This window comes from Mobula birostris, chromosome 10, assembly GCF_030028105.1.
Source record: "Mobula birostris isolate sMobBir1 chromosome 10, sMobBir1.hap1, whole genome shotgun sequence".
NCBI classification, from domain to species: Eukaryota; Metazoa; Chordata; class Chondrichthyes; order Myliobatiformes; family Myliobatidae; genus Mobula; species Mobula birostris.
In genome coordinates, this window is record NC_092379.1 from 36,614,005 (window position 1) to 36,631,962 (window position 17,958).

General features: G+C 45.4%; 1 protein-coding gene across 1 annotated transcript in view; it reads left to right on the plus strand.

Annotated features, from left to right (window-relative positions):
- The window catches only part of LOC140203586 (serine/threonine-protein phosphatase 2A 65 kDa regulatory subunit A beta isoform-like), a 79,804-nt gene extending 66,544 nt beyond the window's left edge, over nt 1–13,260 (plus strand). Inside the window, exon 12 of the mRNA XM_072269633.1 lies at nt 12,868–13,260. Coding sequence (XP_072125734.1) covers nt 12,868–13,260 — 393 coding nt within the window. The remainder of the gene's footprint in view (nt 1–12,867) is intronic.
- Nucleotides 13,261–17,958: the final 4,698 nt, after the last annotated feature.

Sequence of the window (17,958 nt, forward strand, 5' to 3'; positions counted from 1 at the left end):
CTTTTATTGAAGTTACTGCGACGCAGAAAGGAGCCGAGACGTGGGAGGAGATGGTGTGTACGAGCATTGAATGGATTGAGGCAGAAGGAGGGTGAATTTTCTGTGCTTGTCCGGCCACTGAGAGACAAGAAGCAACCAGAAATGCACAGGAGGAAATGCGATGCTATCAAGCCAACCAATCAGTTGTTGCTGTTTGCGTCACCGCAACGCGTGGTTACATTTTTGGGGAGATGCAGGTCAGGCTACGGCATAGCGTACGTGGTTACGCCGTACCTATGGCGTAGATTCAATGCAGAAGTATAAATTGCCCATAACTCCTTTCCCATGGCCAAGGGAACATTTAAGTGACACCCACCTGACATGGGAACACAAAAGAGGAAACTGACCAAAATAATTAAGAACCAGCAGGTAAAGATAGTAATATGCCTGAAGTCACTTTCAGATACGTTTGATAAAAACAAAACTGGTGTTTATAATGTAAAGAAACAATCTTTCACAAAGGTAAGGTCGAATTTGGAGTATTGTGTGCGGTTCTGTTTACCTACTTAAAGAAAAGATATCAGTAAGATTGAAAGAGCACACAGAAAATTTACAAGGACGTTGCCAGGACTTGAGGAACTGAGCTATAGGGAAAGGTTGAATAGGTTTGGACTTTATTCCCTGGTGTGTAGGGGAATGAGGGGAGATTTTATAGAGGTATCCAAGATTATGAGGGATGTAGATAGGATAAATGCAAGCAGGCTTTTCTCATGGTGGAAGGGTGAGACTAGAACTAGAGGTCATAGGTTAAAGGTGAAAGGTGAAATACTTAAGGGTGAACCTTCACTCAGAGGGTGGTGCAAATGTGGAATCAGCTGCCAGAGGAAGTGGTGGATAAGGGTTTGATTTCAACATTTGAGAGAAATTTGGATAAGTACATGGATAGGAGGGGTACAGAGGGCGAGGTTCAGGTGCAGGCAGCTGGGACTAAGTGGAATAATAGTTTGGTACGGACTGGACAGGACAAAGGACCTGATTCTGTGCTGTAGTGGCCGATGAGCCTAAAGGTTAATTATGACGGAACTGGAACTGACAGCTACACAGCAAAAGGTCCTGAGACACTCATAGCAGCAGCATCAAACACAATTTGACACCAGGCCGTGAAAGGAGATTTTCGAACAGGTGACCAGCGTTTGGTCGATGGGAAGTTTCATAGGAGCATCACAGAGGTGGGGAGAGAGGCAGAAAGGTTTTGGGAAGGGATTCCAGAGCTTGAGACACAGACAGCTGAAGGCACAGTCATCAATAGCAGAGTGCTTAAAGTCATGGTTGAACAAGATGCTGGAATTGGAGGTGCAGAGATTGGGGGTGGGGTGATTTGTAGGTGTGGGAGAGGTTGCAGAAACAGACGGGATTGAAAGCAAGAGTCTTAAGATTGAAATGTTGTTTAACTAGGAGTTTAGGTTGTTTGGTGAGGACAGAAGAGATGGATGAAAGGTCTTGGTGCATGTTAGAACAAGGCAGCAGTGTTTTGGACGATTAAAAATTGTTAGTTGTTAAACAGGAGATTGGACAGGTGGTTTGACATTTTTTGGAAGGAGGTGCAGAGATAACAATGCAAGGTGGAAGTCTCAGAGTGTGGGAACATCTGGAGAATTAGAATCCAGAGCTGGAACAGGGGAAGACAAGATTTGGGATACTTGGCCGGGAAAGGCTAAGTGGGCTAGGTGGGATGAAGCCATGGAAGGATTTGTAAATAAGTGCATGAATTTTGATATCAATCCCCTGTATTGCCAAGTCAATGGAAGTCAATGGGAGTAACTAAGGAGTATGGCATAGAAGCATTTGCAGCTCCTCAGTATGGCCATTTGCAAGGGTGCTACCGGACCTCTTCCTTAAAGCTGTGGATCAAAGTGCTCCCCTCTACCTTTTGGAAGAGGTAATGTGAGTACATCTCATCCCACTTCATGGAATGGATTCTGAGTCGGAAGATGATCTTGGAGGGTTCTGAGACAAAGACTGAGGCCTGCTGGCTCTCCACTTCTCGGTGTTCCTCCCTAACATCCACACCCTTGACTGCAACAGGAGAAGATTCTGCAAGCATGTCAGAAGTTGACGCAAGTCCTGCTGACCCTGTCTTGGTTTCTGAATACCTTTTCATATGAAGGATCTCTTGATGATTTCAATGCATTTGTTCTATTATTCATCCAAATCAAACTGGCTTTATGCCAGGTAGATATATGCAGTTTAATTTGCGACATCCTTTCAATACTTTATACACAAAACATGCAGAAGAGGCTGTAGTCATTTCATTAGATGCGCAACATGCGTTTGACCAAGTGGAATGGCCATATATGATGTTTGCACTTAAGAAATTTGGATTTGGACCATCTTTCATTAAATGGATTGAGATAATTTATTCACACCCATCTGCTTCTATTATCACTAATCAGAATATTTCCTCCCCTTTTGCAATTCATCGTGGGACTCGTCAAGGCTGCCCCTTTCTCCATTTTTGTTTGCAGTTATCATTGAGCCACTGGCTGTTAGCATCCGACAGGACCCTTTGATAGCTCCTATTGATATGCATGGACATAAACATCACCTTTCGTTATACGCTGATGATGTCAAGCCAGCGAGCACTGTGAGGGTCATGGTTTTTGACTTCTCCAATGCGTTCAACACCATCCGCCCTGCTCTGCTGGGGGAGAAGCTGACAGCGATGCAGGTGGATGCTTCCCTGGTGTCATGGATTCTTGATTACCTGACTGGCAGACCACAGTACGTGTGCTTGCAACACTGTGTGTCCGACAGAGTGATCAGCAGCACTGGGGCTCCACAGGGGACTGTCTTGTCTCCCTTTCTCTTCACCATTTACACCTCGGACTTCAACTACTGCACAGAGTCTTGTCATCTTCTGAAGTTTTCTGATGACTCTGCCATAGTTGGATGCATCAGCAAGGGAGATGAGGCTGAGTACAGGGCTATGGTAGGAAACTTTGTCACATGGTGTGAGCAGAATTATCTGCAGCTTAATGTGAAAAGGACTAAGGAGCTGGTGGTAGACCTGAGGAGAGTTAAGGTAATGGTGACCCCTGTATCCATCCAGGGGGTCAATGTGGACATGGTGGAGGATTACAAATACCTGGGGATACGAATTGACAATAAACTGGACTGGTCAAAGAACACTGAAGCTGTCTACAAGAAGGGTCAGAGCCATCTCTATATCCTGAGGAGACTGAGGTCCTTGAACATCTGCCGGATGATGCTGAGGATGTTCTACGAGTCTGTGGTGGCCAGTGCTATCATATTTGCTGTTGTGTGCTGGGGCAGCAGGCTGAGGGTAGCAGACACCAACAGAATCAACAAATTCATCCGTAAGGTCAGTGATGTTGTGGGGACGGAACTGGACTCTCTCACAGTGGTGTCTGAAAGGAGGATGCAGTCTAAGTTGCATGCCATCTTGGACAATGTCTCCCATCCACTACATAATGTACTGGGTTTTCAGAGGAGTACATTCAGCCAGAGACTCATTCCACTGAGATCCAACACAGAGCGTCATAGGAAGTCATTCCTGCCTGTGGCCATCAAACTTGACAACTTCTCCCTTGGAGGTTCAGACACCCTGAGCCAAAAGGCTGGTCCTGGACTTATTTCATAATTTACTGGCATAATTTACATATTACTATTTAACTATTTATGGTTTTTTTACTATTTATTATTTATGGTGCAACTGTAATGAAAACCAATTTCCCCCGGGATCAATGAAGTATGACTATGACTATGAGTTTATCTCCAGCCCACAAACATCAATACCCGCCCTTCTGACTCTAATTAATCATTTTGGTAGTTTCTCAGGTTTCTCTATTAATTGGGATAAGCGTGAACTAATGCCAGTCACTGCAGTGGTTTAATACAGCATATTTACAGTCCATTCCCTTTAAAATAACTCATGATAATTTTTCCTATCTTGGTGTGACTAATACAAAAAACCCAGATGACCTTTTGCAAGTGAATTGGCGAAACAAAGGTGAGCAGGTTAAATGCAATATTGACTTTTGGAAAACCCTTCCGATTTCTTTGGTGGGGGGGTTAATGCAATCAAGGTAATTGTACTGCCACGATTTCTTCATCGTTTCCAGTCAATTCCATGATTTATTCCTCTGTCATATTTTAAGCAATTGGATTCAATTATTATACCCTTCATTTGGAATTATAAAGCCATTAGAATTACTAAAAAGCACTTGTCAAAGCCCAGGGAAGCAGGTGGTTTTGCCCTGCTGGACGTTAAAATGTATTACTGGGCTGCCCACCTATCCATGCTTGCATGGTGGAAAAAAGGCCCACCCTCTACCTCAGCCTCGTGCCCAGCATGGTTACTCAGAGAGCGAGTGCTTTGTAAAAAGACTTCCTTACAAGCTCTCCTTATTTGCCCCACTGCAGTTAATAAGTCACATTTTAGTAACAGCTTCGTGATTGGCAGCGCTACAAGAATTTGGAAGCAGATTCAACTCCACGTTAAGGCCGCAAAAATTTATATTAACACTCTGATTTGTGACAATCATTCCTTTTTGCCTGGCCTGAATGATACTGTTTTTTTCTACCTGGAAACAGAGAGGCATCTGTAGTGTAGGTGACCTATATAGTAATGGAAGCTTTGCCTCATTTGCACAGTTACAAGCAGTTTATAATATCCCTGCATCTAGTTTTTTTTAGATATTTACAAATTCAGATTATATTAGGAAATATATACCTAACTTCGAAGTTTTAGACAAACATGAGTCCCTGGAGGCAATAAATAAATTTGATCCTGTTACTCGTAGTGCGGTATCCTATCTTTGTCAGATTCTACAGAATGCAGCTCGGGTGAATACTGCAGGTCTTAAACAGGCATGGGTGGATGAACTGGGTATAGAACTGACAGAGGAGGTCTGGGATGAGTGTTTAAAGAGTATGCATGATTGTTCGGTCAACGTCAGACACAGACTTATACAGTTTAAAACAATACATAAACTTCATTGTTCCAAAGTAAAGTTGCACAGTTTCTACCCTGAAGTTTCACCAGTTTGTAATAGATGTAAATCTGTGAGCAGTAACTTGTCACGTTCATTCTGGTCATGTTGTAAGCTTTATGCATACTGGAAAAGTATTTTTCACTCTTTCTCTGCGGCTTATGGGAAGCGACGGGAACCAGATCCGCTCATAGCCATCCTTGGAGCAACAAGCTCCCTATCTTCAGCCAATAGGTATGAAAAAAAGGCTGTATTGTTTGACAGGGTGATTGCTAAGAAGTTAATCCTGCAAATGCCGAAAATGGACTCTGTGCCTACGTACGATCTGTGGCTGAGAGAACTGGTAAATACTGTACATTTGGAGAGACTGAGACTATGTAATGAGGACAGAGGGGACATCTTTGAAAGGATATGGGGCCCTGTATTGGACTTTCTCACGGGGTGAGGACTGAGGTTTTTTGGTGCGGTGCACCTCTGCTGTGTATGTTTACTTTAGCCTTCATATTTTTCTCCCTTTTGCTGCTCGATATTTAATTAGATTTTGTTAAGGTCGTGGTTTTTGTAGATGTGCTGTTTTTTGTACAATAAAAAAAATTAAAAATAATATGAAAAAAAAGAATTTAAGAAATATGTTTTAGAACTTAAGGAAAATACTCAGATTTTATGATTGAAGCCCAGGGTGCAGAACTGCAACAACAAATAGAAGTACCCGACAAGAACAACTGTGAATTGGAAAGGAGATTGGGAAATGGAGGAAATTATTACAAAGATACAAAAAGAAAAGGAGTGTGTTGCAAAGTGAATTATCTACATTTGGATTATAAAATGAAAACATGGAAGCAAATGAAGAAGAACTCCGAGGTCTCAGTAAACAACTGCAGGCTACGATCCAAGAAAAGGAAAACCTGAAAAAGCAGCAGACTTGGAAAAACAGCAATTTTAAAAGTATCACGTGCAATAGTTACTATTCTTTAACAAGACGATTTTAGTCTTACAAGTGATGCAGATGAAATCAATGTGATTGAGGTAATGCAACTACATGAAAGCATGTGAGAAAATTAGGGAGGGATAGCAGTTTGTGGCATTATCTAATGAGCGCATTAAGCAGTCACCAGGTATTGCAACTACAGAGTGATGCTAATAGAGAACTGCAGGCTGAACTAGATTGTCTAAAGTAGAGAACTCCAGGACATATTTGGTTGGAACACCACGAGTTGAGCAGATGGCGGTAATGCACTGAAAAACTGGTTGCCAACTGCCATAAAACACAAAAGAAGAAGAAGTAGAGGTCCAACTGCTGGTGAGTCAGTATCCTGGCAAAAACTACACCACGAAGACAAAAGAACACTCCAGGCAACTCCACGAAAAGGTTATTGAAAAGCACAGGTCAGCAGATGGATACAAGAATATTTCTCAGTCGCAGAATATCCCTTGGAGTACAGTTAAGTCAATCATCAAGAAATGGAAAGGATATGGCACAGCTGTAAATCTGAAGGGAGTAGGCCGTTCTCGAAAACTGAGTGACCGTGCAAGAAGGGGAGTAGTGAGGGAGTACATGAAGAGACCTGTGACAACCCTGGAGAAGTTACAAGCTTCAGAGGCTGAGATGGGAAAGTCTGTGCATACAACGACTGTTGCCTGGGTGCTTCAAAGTTGCAGTTTTATGGAAGAAGGAACGATGAATTATGAAAGGAATCTGGTGACTAACATCAAAGACGACACTAAAAGCATTTTTAAGTATATAAAGGGCAAAAGAGAGTTAAGGGTAGCTATAGGACCAATAGAAAATGATGCTGGAGATATTGTAATGAGAGACGCAGAGATGGCAGAGTATTTTGCATCAGTCTTCACAGTGGAAGACATCTGCAGTATACCGGACACTCAAGTGTGTCAGGGAAGTGAAGTATGTGCAGTGAAAATTACGACTGAGAAGGTGTTCAGGAAGCTTAATGGTCTGAGGGTGGATAAATCTCCTGGACCTGATGGAATGCACCCTTGGTAGCTGGAGAGATTGCAGAGGCATTAGCAATGATCTTTCAAGAATCGATAGATTCTGGCATTGTACCGGATGACTGGAAAATTGCAAATGTTACTCTGCTATTTAAGAAGGGTCGGAGCAGCAGAAAGGAAACTACAGACCTGCTAGCCTGACATCAGTAGTTCGGAAGTTGTTGGAATCGATTGTTAGGGATGAGATTACGGAGTATCTGGAGGCACATGACAAGATAGGCCAGTGCCAGCATGGCTTCCTGAAAGGAAAATCCTGCCTGACAAATCTACCGCAAGATTTTGAGATTACAAGCAGGGTAGACAAAGGAGATGCGGTAGACGTGGTGTATTTGGATTTCAAAAGGCCTTTGACAAAGTGCCCACAAGAGGCTGCTTAGCAAAATAAGCACCCATGGAATTACAGGGACGTTACTAGCATGGGTGGATCATTGGCTGATCGGCATAAAACAGAGTGGGAATAAAGGGATCCAATTCTGGCTGCCGCTTACCAGTGGAGTTCCACAGGGGTCGGTGTTGGGACTGCTGCTTTCTACGATGTATGTCAATAATTTGGACCATGGGATTAATGGATTTGTGGTTAATTTTGCCGATGATACCAAGATAGGTGAAGGAAATAGAGAGCCTGCAGAGAGACTTAGATAGTTCAGGAGAATGGGCAAAGAAATGGCAAGTGAAATACAATGTTGGAAAGTGTATGGTCGTGCACTTGGGTGGAAGAAATAAACAGGCAGACTATTACTTAGATAGGGAGATAATTCAAGATGCAGAGATGCAAAGGGACTTGGGAGTCCTTGAGCAGGATACCCTAAAGGTTAACCTCCAGGTTGAGTTGGTGGTTAAGGCAACGAATGCAATGTTGGTATTCATTTCTGGAGGTATAGAATATAAGAGCAGGGATGTGATGTTGAGGCTGTGTAAGGCATTCGTGTGACCACACTTGGAGTATTGTGTGCAGCTTTGGGCTCATTATTTTAGAAAGAATATACTGACATTGGAGAGGGTTGAGAGAAGATTCATGAGAATGATTCCAGGAATGAAAGGGTTACCGTATGAGGAACGTCTGGCAGCTCTTGGGCTGTATTCCCTGCAGTTCAGGAGAATGAGGGGAGGGGGATCTCATAGAAACATTCCAAATGTTAAGAGGCCTGAACAGATTAGATATGATAAAGTTATTTCCCACGGTCAGGGAGTCTAGGACAAGAGGGCACGAATTCAAGATTGAAGGACATCCATTTAGAACAGAGATGCAGAGAAATTTCTTTAGTCAGACGGTGGTAAATTTGTGGAATTTGTTGCCATGAGCGGCTGTGGAGGCCAAATCATTGGGTGTATTTAAGGCAGAGATCGATGGGTCCTTGATTAGCTAGGGTATGGGGAGGAGGCAAGGGGAATGGGAATGACCGGAAGAATTGGATGGCAGAGCAGACTCGATGGGCTGATGGGCCTACTTCTGCTCCTCCACCTTATGGTCTTATGATTAAGGGCAGGTTTCTCTGGTGAGGGGCACTAAGGTTGGGCTTGAGGCTTTTGTTAGGAAGAGATGAAGAGAGAAGACGCCAGAGAGAAGAGGTGAAGGGCCTGTTCCCCTGCTGTACTTGTCTCTCCACGTTGACTAAATCTTCAGTGACTAACTCTGATTTGTGTGCAAGACTTTGCTCTCTAAAACCAGGTGAACAGCACAGAAAGCTACTTCAAAAAGAAATTTAACAGAAGGAAAAAATGACAAGGAAATGAAACACATGACATGCTTTTTACGTGTTTCTGCTCTGCAAAAGTCTCAAGGAGGTAAATCCTGCACCTCTCTGGTGTGCAACACAAGGCAGCGTCTACCTTAATCCACACACATAAAAGTTGCTGGTGAACGCAGCACCTGCAGAATTCCTGTTGTTTGCATTTACCTTAATCCACTTTATTAGGGAAACCAGTCAAAACAACGATGTAATGTACAAATTAGGAGAAAGATGTCCACTGGTAACAGGTTAAACGTGCCTAACACAATCTCTAAAATCATTCAGAAAGCTAACAGACATTAAATTACATGATTTGCAATATTGAAATGGCATCCCAAATGTGACTAGACCACTGGAATGATACAATATTGTGTAGTTCTGGTCGGGAGGAGAAGCTCAGCTATTGAAGAATCTACTTTAACTAATACATACAGAAGCAATGGCTGCCTAACCAAACCATCAGGTAATCACAGCATCCACTGGCACTGCTGTTCAAGTCACTGGAATAATGAGGTCGGCATTGAAAGTCATTTCAATAGCTGTCTAACGGGCACTCTTTCTTTTAATGTTAAAAACGATTTAAAGGGAAATGAAGGTCGGTCAAAACTTCTCGCACATCATTCAGCAACCTGGGGACAATACAGTGCAGACATCCTTCCCCACATGAGGCCCCATTAAATGTGGGCCCCACCTTAGGACCCACCAATGTGGACTCCACCCCTTCACCAGGCCCCATCAAATGCAAAACCCTCTCCTACATCAGGGTCAGGACCCATCAATGTGGACCACTTCCCCAAGCCAAACCCATCCAACGTGGACCCCTCACTGGGCCCCTCCTCTGCCACCCCATCCGAGAACAGTTTCAGATTGGACAACATCTTCAGTTTTAATTTGAGCATTTGCCACTGGATGCTGGGAATACGAGGAAGGGGAGGAAGGGGAGGAAGGGGAGGAAGGGGAGGAAGGGGAGGAAGGGGAGGAAGGGGAGGAAGGGGAGGAAGGGGAGGAAGGGGAGGAAGGGGAGGAAGGGGAGGAAGGGGAGGAAGGGGAGGAAGGGGAGGAAGGGGAGGAAGGGGAGGAAGGGGAGGAAGGGGAGGAAGGGGAGGAAGGGGAGGAAGGGGAGGAAGGGGAGGAAGGGGAGGAAGGGGAGGAAGGGGAGGAAGGGGAGATGATGATGATGATGGATACAAGTGACTGTCAAGAGAGCAGCAAAGCTAATAACCTCACATCGGGGTTCGGGTTCGGGTTCTAGTATGTCTTTTAAGTTTCTACCCCTTTTGAAGGCTGAGACTATGGTGTATTGTCCCAGTGTCCCTACCTTCCACTTTTAGTTCTTCAAAGTGTGTTTTAACTGTCTTGTGAATATTCACTGCAATCCCACTGTATCTCGTTATCAAGGGTAGTTTCCGTGTTGTGTTGTCCTGTGTTGGGGGATTTGTGATACTTTTTAAAAAGTCAGATTTGATGTGTCTGAGTCTCTGTCTGCTGCAGCCCCTGTGTCTAAGTGCAGAGAAGAGGATAGTAGTGGCTTGGTGGAAGTCCTCTGCCCTGGTGCAGATGCGGTGAAACCGGGTCAGCTGTCCCTTGACAATGCTTCTGAAGGTGTGTTTGGGATGGTGGCTCCCTGTGTGTAGGAGGGTGTGTGTGTCTGTGGTTTTAAAGAATACTTTGGTGGCTAGTTTCTGGCTGCCATTTTCTGGTGCTAGTTTAAATACCGTAGTGTCCAGGAAGTCAACTTTCTCCCTATTTATTGTGGCCTTAACCTTAATCGATGGATGATGAGTGTTTAGGATTTGAATAAATTCCTCTAATTTTACCTCCGAGTGTGTCCACACTCCCCAGATGTCATCCAGGTATCTATAAAGACACATGGGTATCTTGGGGCACTTTGGATAAACTGTTTCCTCCCATTTTGCCATGTATATTTTGGCATAGGCTGGAGCAAACTTCTTTCCCATCGCTGTGCCCTTGACTTGTAAGTAGAATTCATTATTGAATTCAAAGTCATTTTTAGTTAGGCTGAGGTGAAGGAGTTCTATCAAGGCCTCGTCTGGTCTCTCTAGCTGAGGGTTCTCCCGAAGGATATCGCTCACTGCCGGTATACCCCTGTCCGTTTCTATATTGGTGTACAGGCTTTCCATGTCCATGGTGAAGAGTACGGCCTCAGGGGACACTGACATGGAATTGACTATCCGGACAAAGTGGTACGTGTCCTTGATGTAGCTGGAGTGTTTCTGCGATAGTGGGTTAAGGAAGGCATCAATGTATTCTGCTATCCTGTATGACTCACTGCTGCAGTCCGACACGATGGGCCTGCCGGGTGGTATTTCTCCCGGAACAGTCCATGAGTCTGGGTTCCTGTGTATTTTGGGGAGGATATGGAACTTTCTTGCTCGTGGCTGTATCCCTGTCAGGTACTCCACCTGCTTCTTCCCCAGGTATCTAGTCCTTTCTTGTTCTCACAGAATGTTCCTAATTTCTGTGTGTGTTTCCCAGTATATGGGTTCCTTTAGTTTAGTGCAGTGTTCGGTGTTGTTTAATTCTCTGTGTGCCTCAAATAGATATTGCTGTTTGTCCATGATAACTATGCTGCTCCCTTTATCTGCTGGTTTGATAACAATATCCATATTTTCCTTCAGCTCTTTCAGGGCTGTTCTCTCCTTCCTAGTTAAATTGGCCTTATCCTGTACTTCTCCCTCCCTCTCCATTATCTCATCCAGTGTGCTCTCGAATTGTAGGACCGCTTCTGACCTGTACCTCCTCTTGGGGCTCCAGTCTGAGCGAGGGGTGAAATGGGTCTTTCTACCTTCTGCCTCCGCAACAAAGTGGACGAGTACCAATCTCCTATCGAACTTATCCATGTCCTCCTCAATCTGCTCCTTATGGAGTTTTGCAGTTGGTACAAAAGTGAGGCCCCTGTTCAGAACTTTTTGCTGGGTTTCTGTAGGGATGAACGTACGGGAGAGGTTCACGATGGTCTCTCCCAGTCGTGGACCCTGCCTCTCTCGGCTTTGTCTCCACTCTAGTTTAAAGACTGCATCCACCTCTTGACTATGGTCAGGGCTGTGTTCTCTGTCCAATCGATGTGGTCTCTGTCTACCTTAAACTGCCTCGCCAGGACTGCAGGGATATAATTCTTAGTTCTAATAACCTCATTTAGTTGGCCCAGGGTTGCTTGTTCTGCCTCTGTCAAACAGTGGCTAAAGTTCAGTTCTGGCACCCAGATACTGGCATTGGGAAATTTAATATGGGCCATTCTTAATAGTTGCTGAAGCTGTTTAGTCGCTGTTGCTGGTTGATGTGATCTGTTGTTTATTCCAAAGGAAAGGATAACCTTCTTAGTTTCCAGTTGTGGCTTTAACTTTGTCAGGATAGCAGTGGCATGGGTGAATTTGGCTCCCGGAAAGCTGTCCAATTGAACATCCTTATTAGGGCATCTTTTGATCCTGGAAATGTTAGAGTCCCCTATAATTAGTATAGGTTTAAGGGGCCTTAGTTCCCAAGTTACATTTTTCTGTTTAGAGTGAGGATGCCTCCTTACTTGGCCCTCCTGGTTGTTGCAAATAGGGGTTACCTGTCCTCTTGTTTGTCCCACGTCCTCCGACTCTCGGGCTGTGTGGTTCCCTGGGGTGGAAGACTTGCTCGGTCCTCGTGTACTGGCTCCCCTTGTCTGTCTGCCCATCCGCACTGGTGTGGGGTGGGGTGCTGATTCCCTGGAGTCTTGGGTCGGGGAGGCCGTGGGGGTGGCGGGCTGGGGCTCCCCTGCTCCTAGGTTGGATTGCGTCTTCTCCGAGGGGCTCATGGCTGGGGAGGGGCTCACCTGGCGTCTTCTCTGTTCCTGTGACTGGGGCAGTGGGGCCGCATCGGCGTCGAGTTAGTTAACTAGCTCCAGCGCCCTCCCGTGGACGATACCGGAACTCCCACTGCAGGCGTCGGCGCCGAGAGGGCTGACCAGCTCCAGCGCCCTCCCGTGGACGATACCGGAACTCCCACTGCAGGCGTCGGCGCCGAGAGGGCTGACCAGCTCCAGCGCCCTCCCGCAGACGGTGCCGGAACTCCCACTGCAGGCGTCGGCGCCGAGAGGGCTGACCAGCTCCAGCGCCCTCCCATGGACGGTGCCGGAACTCCCACTGCAGGCGTCGGCGCCGAGAGGACTGACCGGCTCTGGCGCCCTCCCGTGGACGGTGCCGGAACTCCCACTACATGCATCGTTCTCAGGACCTGTTGGCCTGAGACAGTCCCGCAGCGCAATTACCGGCCACAACTTCGTTTTACTCGGCGCCGACGGACGGGGTGCAGCGTGGGCGGTCTTTTTCCGGGGCTCGGGTGTGATACGAGTCCGGTCACGGCTGACCCAGAAGCCGTCCCTGAAGGTTCCCCTCTCCCCCTTGGAATGCGGTTTCCATTGTCCGTGGGGTCATTGTGGCCACGTCCGAATTGTGCGGCGCCTCGTGGGCCCGGTCTGCCGTTCTGGCACAGGTCTTGAGACCAGATCCCAAAAATATGCTTTTGGACAGCCTCCAATTTGATTTGAAAATTTCCTTTAAATTTCGTATGTTCCAGATTACGGTTTTGGTGATTGCTTCTGGTAAGCGATCAATCAGATCCGATTCAAGTTCCAATTCTTGCAGGCTACTTTGGTAGTGTCCAATTAAAATTTGTCGTGTTTCTTTAGCCCAAGCGTCCGCATTGGCAGCAATTTTATGAAGCGTTTCTTGGGAGGGGTTTGCCGGCTTTATGAATTTGGTCAGTCTATATGCCTGGGTAGTAATCCCCTTTGGTGGCCTGTTCATTTGTTCCAAAACTCTTAGGTGGTGCAGAGTCTGGATTATTTTATATATTAATCTAACCGTGGTGGAAAAGGAATCCCTGGGAAACCCGAGGTCTCTGCAGTTACCACGGTGGTCTGACGCGCCATGTGCTGACAAGCCCCCGGTCCTCTCTCTCCAATTTCTCCTCCACATCGTTAAAGTAAGACAATAATCACCAAACTACCCATGAAGTCCGCTTAATTAATGTTCTTACCGCTTGTTCTGCGTCTCGGGTTCAGTGATTTCGACTCCAGCGGATTGCCTTTAATAAAGCGTATTGCCTTTAATACTCTCCAATTTCTCCTCCACGTCATTAAAGTAAGACAATAATCAGAAAACCACAGATGAAGTCCAGTTAATTAATGTCCTTATCGCTTGCTTTTCATCTTGGGTTCAGTGATTTCGACTCCTGTGAATTGCCTTTAACAAAGCATATTGCCTTCAATAAAGCGTATTTCCCGACTGGGAGAGTCACCAATTTCGCCTCTTCTCTGTGGCTTCCTCATGGGGAATTCTGTAAAGACTGAGGTGGTCTCTCCTTTAAAATGTTCCACTCCACCCCCGGCCCCCTCCCACCTCTGTATTGTTTTACTAAACCTGTTTCTCCATTTCTGCTGCAGCCTCTGGCTGTTGCCCAGATCCCGGTCTGCCTTGTTTGTTAAGATTCTTAAAGGCAAATTATCCACTAATCGCGCTGCTCCTTTTTATTGTTCGACCCTCCCCATTCTTTTAGCTCCAAATTTTTCATTTCTATTCCTTTAATACCTAGTTAGAGTTGAGATTCGATTTCATCCTATTTCTCCTTTTAGGATTACATTGTTTTATTGTGACTTTAGTGTTCAAACTGTGAGTTTACTGTTCTGTGGGTATAATGTGGTCGGAGCTTGTGGCTGATGTATGTTGGGGTTGGGGTTTAACCTCAGTCGTCTGTGCCAGTTTTCCTAGCTCCTTGGATTTACTTTGGCTTATGAGGACCAGGATGATGAGGGACGTGTCACTGCTGGTTAGGATGCGAGTATGCGGGCAGTGGGCAAAATATCCCTCTAGTGTTTGTGGATCTCGTACTGGAGATGCAGTATCACTTTACCCTGCCACTTTGTTTTTAGCCCACGTTGTCATCATCTCGGTCCCCGACTGGGATCTTCCTCCTCTTTAACCTCCATTCTGGCGTTTAAGTTACAATGGAGTTATTGCCTATGGATAGTGTTTTGCATTTGGGGGTTTTTTTACAGGGACTGGGTGCTGTGATCTGGGGGTTGTGTGGTAGCTAATTGAGGGGTGTGTGGGGAGGGACATGCCCGGGGGTAGAGTTAGGTAATGGGGGTTGAGGATTCACGGCGAAGGGAGGTGGGGTGGGATGGCAAATGGCATTGCGGGGGGGGGGTTCCCCTGCAGTAGGGGTGAGGGCTGAAATAGGATCCTAACTGCCGGTGATATTGGGTGAATTTGGCCCTGTGATGGGGTAAGGGCTTAGGTTTATGGGGGTGTGTAGCAGGGTTGGAGTTGTTAGGTTTAGGGGTAGGGTAAAGGACAGTTATATAAACCCTTTTATGTGGTGTGGTGTGGTTTGGGTTATTTGAGGTGCTGTCCAGTTTAGTTGGTGCAAGGTCCATTGGAAGTTATGGTTATGGTGAATGCTAGGGTTGGGGATGTTTGTGGGGTGGCATGGTTCTGGTAATGTGGGGGGAACCTGGCTCCCGGGTGAGGAGAGGGCTTGGGTTTATGGGGGTGTGCTGAAGGGTTGGAGGTGTTAGGCTGAGGTGTATGGCTGGGTAGTGAGGTCACGGGACTTTGCGGTGGTGGGAGGGTTAGGGTTAGAGCACCCAAACCGATGGTGTAGTCGGGTGAACTTGCCCCCCCCAGTGGAGAGGGGGCTCAGGTTTATGGGGGTGCGTAGGATGGGTGAAGTCATTATGTTTAGGGATACGGCCGAGGAATGTGTACGCAGGCCTACCCATGGGGGTGTGGGAAGAAGAGGAACATGGGGTCCATCGTTAAGTAGGCCCCTTTGTGGGGCTGTGGGCAGGGTCCACTTGGGCGCCGTCTGGTTTAGTTGGGGTGTGAGGCCCTTTTGGATGTTACGATCAGGTTGGGGGGTAGGGTTGAGGGGAAGTCCGCTGGGCGGTGGGAGGTATAACTGGTGGTGAAGGGTGAGTTTGGCCCCCTGGCGAGAAGAGGACCTGTGTTTATGGGGATGAAGATGTTAGGTTTCAGGGCAGGGCCATGTGCTGGGGATGCATTCTACCCCATGGGGGCAAGCTGGGAGGTTGGGGCAAGTACTGTGTCTGGATCAAACTGGTCATTACAAGTCTATTCTTCCTCATGGTTATTCCTGTAGAGTTATAATTTCTCACGTTATCCCTCTCTATTTGGGGAATTAGTTTCTGTTCTGGGGCCTAGTTGTTAGTCTCTATTTCCCAAGAAAGACGTACCTTTCCTATTTAATGGTCACCTGTCTTAATTTTGTTTCAGGGTGGGTGACTGAAGGGGCTCCTCCTCTTCCTCCCTCCCCTCATTTTCTCAATGTTTTTTTTATTATTAATTTTTTATTGCAACACCAACAAATTACATTCAATACAACCAGTTGCCAATTACATTTTGACTGTTAAACCCCGCCACCCCCCAACCTTCATCACCATCCCCCCTCCACCAATCAACTGAATAGTAGTACATACACAGACAAAGCATTCCTATTTTAACAAAAGATCTTTTAAGTTAGATATCAAATTTGTCCACATTAAGATTGTGTTTGGTCGTGCATCATTTACTCTTGCTGATGAAAGTTCCAGGTAAGAAATGTCCAAAAAGCTCCGAAGCCCGTGAGTATTTGAAATATCGTGGGGAGGTTTCCAACGCTGGACTACAATCTTCTTAGCTGCAGTCAGGCCTGCCAGCCAGATTTTGCATGTTTTTTCCGTAAGGGAAAGGTGGGAGACATCATTTAGAAGATGTACAGCGGGGTCCATTGGTAATTGTACCCCCGTTAGTTCTGTAAGAGTACTGATAACCTTCCCCCACAAACCAAAATCCCCTGGACATTCCCATACAATATGTATAAAAGTGCCAATGGCTCCATGGGGCAAAATGAGCAATAAGAGTCAGGAACCAGTCCCATTTGATGTCTAATTCTCGGTGTTAAATATGCTCTATGACAAAAATTTCAAGTGTATATACCAATGATTTGGGTTTTTCGAAGCACCGGCAGCATTATCCCAAATCGCAACCCAGTCCAAGTCTTGTCCCAATTCAGATATGTCCCTATCCCAAGCTTTCATTCCCGATGTGGGCATATATTTCTGGGAGTTTAATTTATCATAGATATACAACACTATCTGTCCTGGAGGACTCTGTATCCAATTTAAAATGGGATGGTCCTTTAAATCTGACCCCCAGGGAACGCCGTAGGCTTTACAAGCTGATCTTACTCGAAAGTAGCAAAAAAGAGAATGTTTATCAATATTATATCGAGATACCAGTTCTTGAAAGCCAAGGATAGTACTTGCCCCATTAATATCTTGAAGAGTAGTAATACCTTTATCCACCCAAGTTCTGTTAGTGAATGGTTTCCCCCCAGATAGAAAACGATTATTGTTCCATAATGGAGATGATTTACACCATACACTTTTAAATTTTAGGAATTTTTCTGCTGCCCTAAACACTTGTAGCATATGGGTTAAAATTGGATCGTAATACAAATCACATTTTTTGGTAGACATACCTATAAGGAGAAAGTCCTTCAACCTTATTGGTGCTATTAGCTCCAGTTCTATATTTTTCCAGGACGAAACTTTATCCTCCTCCATCCAATAGCTAAGACTTTTTAATACAAATGCTCAGTGATACAATTTAAAATTTGGACATGCCAATCCCCCATTCGACTTTTTGAATTGTAGAACTGACCATTTTATATTGGGTCGTTTACCATTCCAAACATAGCATCGTAGTAAGGAGTCCAGTTTTTGCCAATATCCTGCCGGAGGTGCAAGTGGGATCATTGAGCTGATAAAATTAATGCAGGGTAAGATGTTCATTTTAATGACCGAAATACGGGCCGGGACTGATGCTGGCAGGTGTCTCCATCTATTAATATCTTCCTCTTTTTTTTAGAATTAAAGAGTAATTTGTTTCAGCCACAGCTGATATGGAAATATTAACTTTAATACCCAAGTAGAGGACCTCATTTGTAACTTTAATCTGGGGAGGAAGAGACACCTTACTTTTATCCGTATTAATCAGCATCAGGTCTGATTTTAACAAATTAACTTTGTATCCTGAAAGAAATCCAAATTGCTCCAGTGTTTTTAAAACATAGGGGAGAGTTTGTTGAACATTCGCCATATAAACTAGCGTGTCATCCGCGTAAACTGATATTGAATGCAATGTTGTACCTATTGTAATAGGGGAGATCTGAGGAGA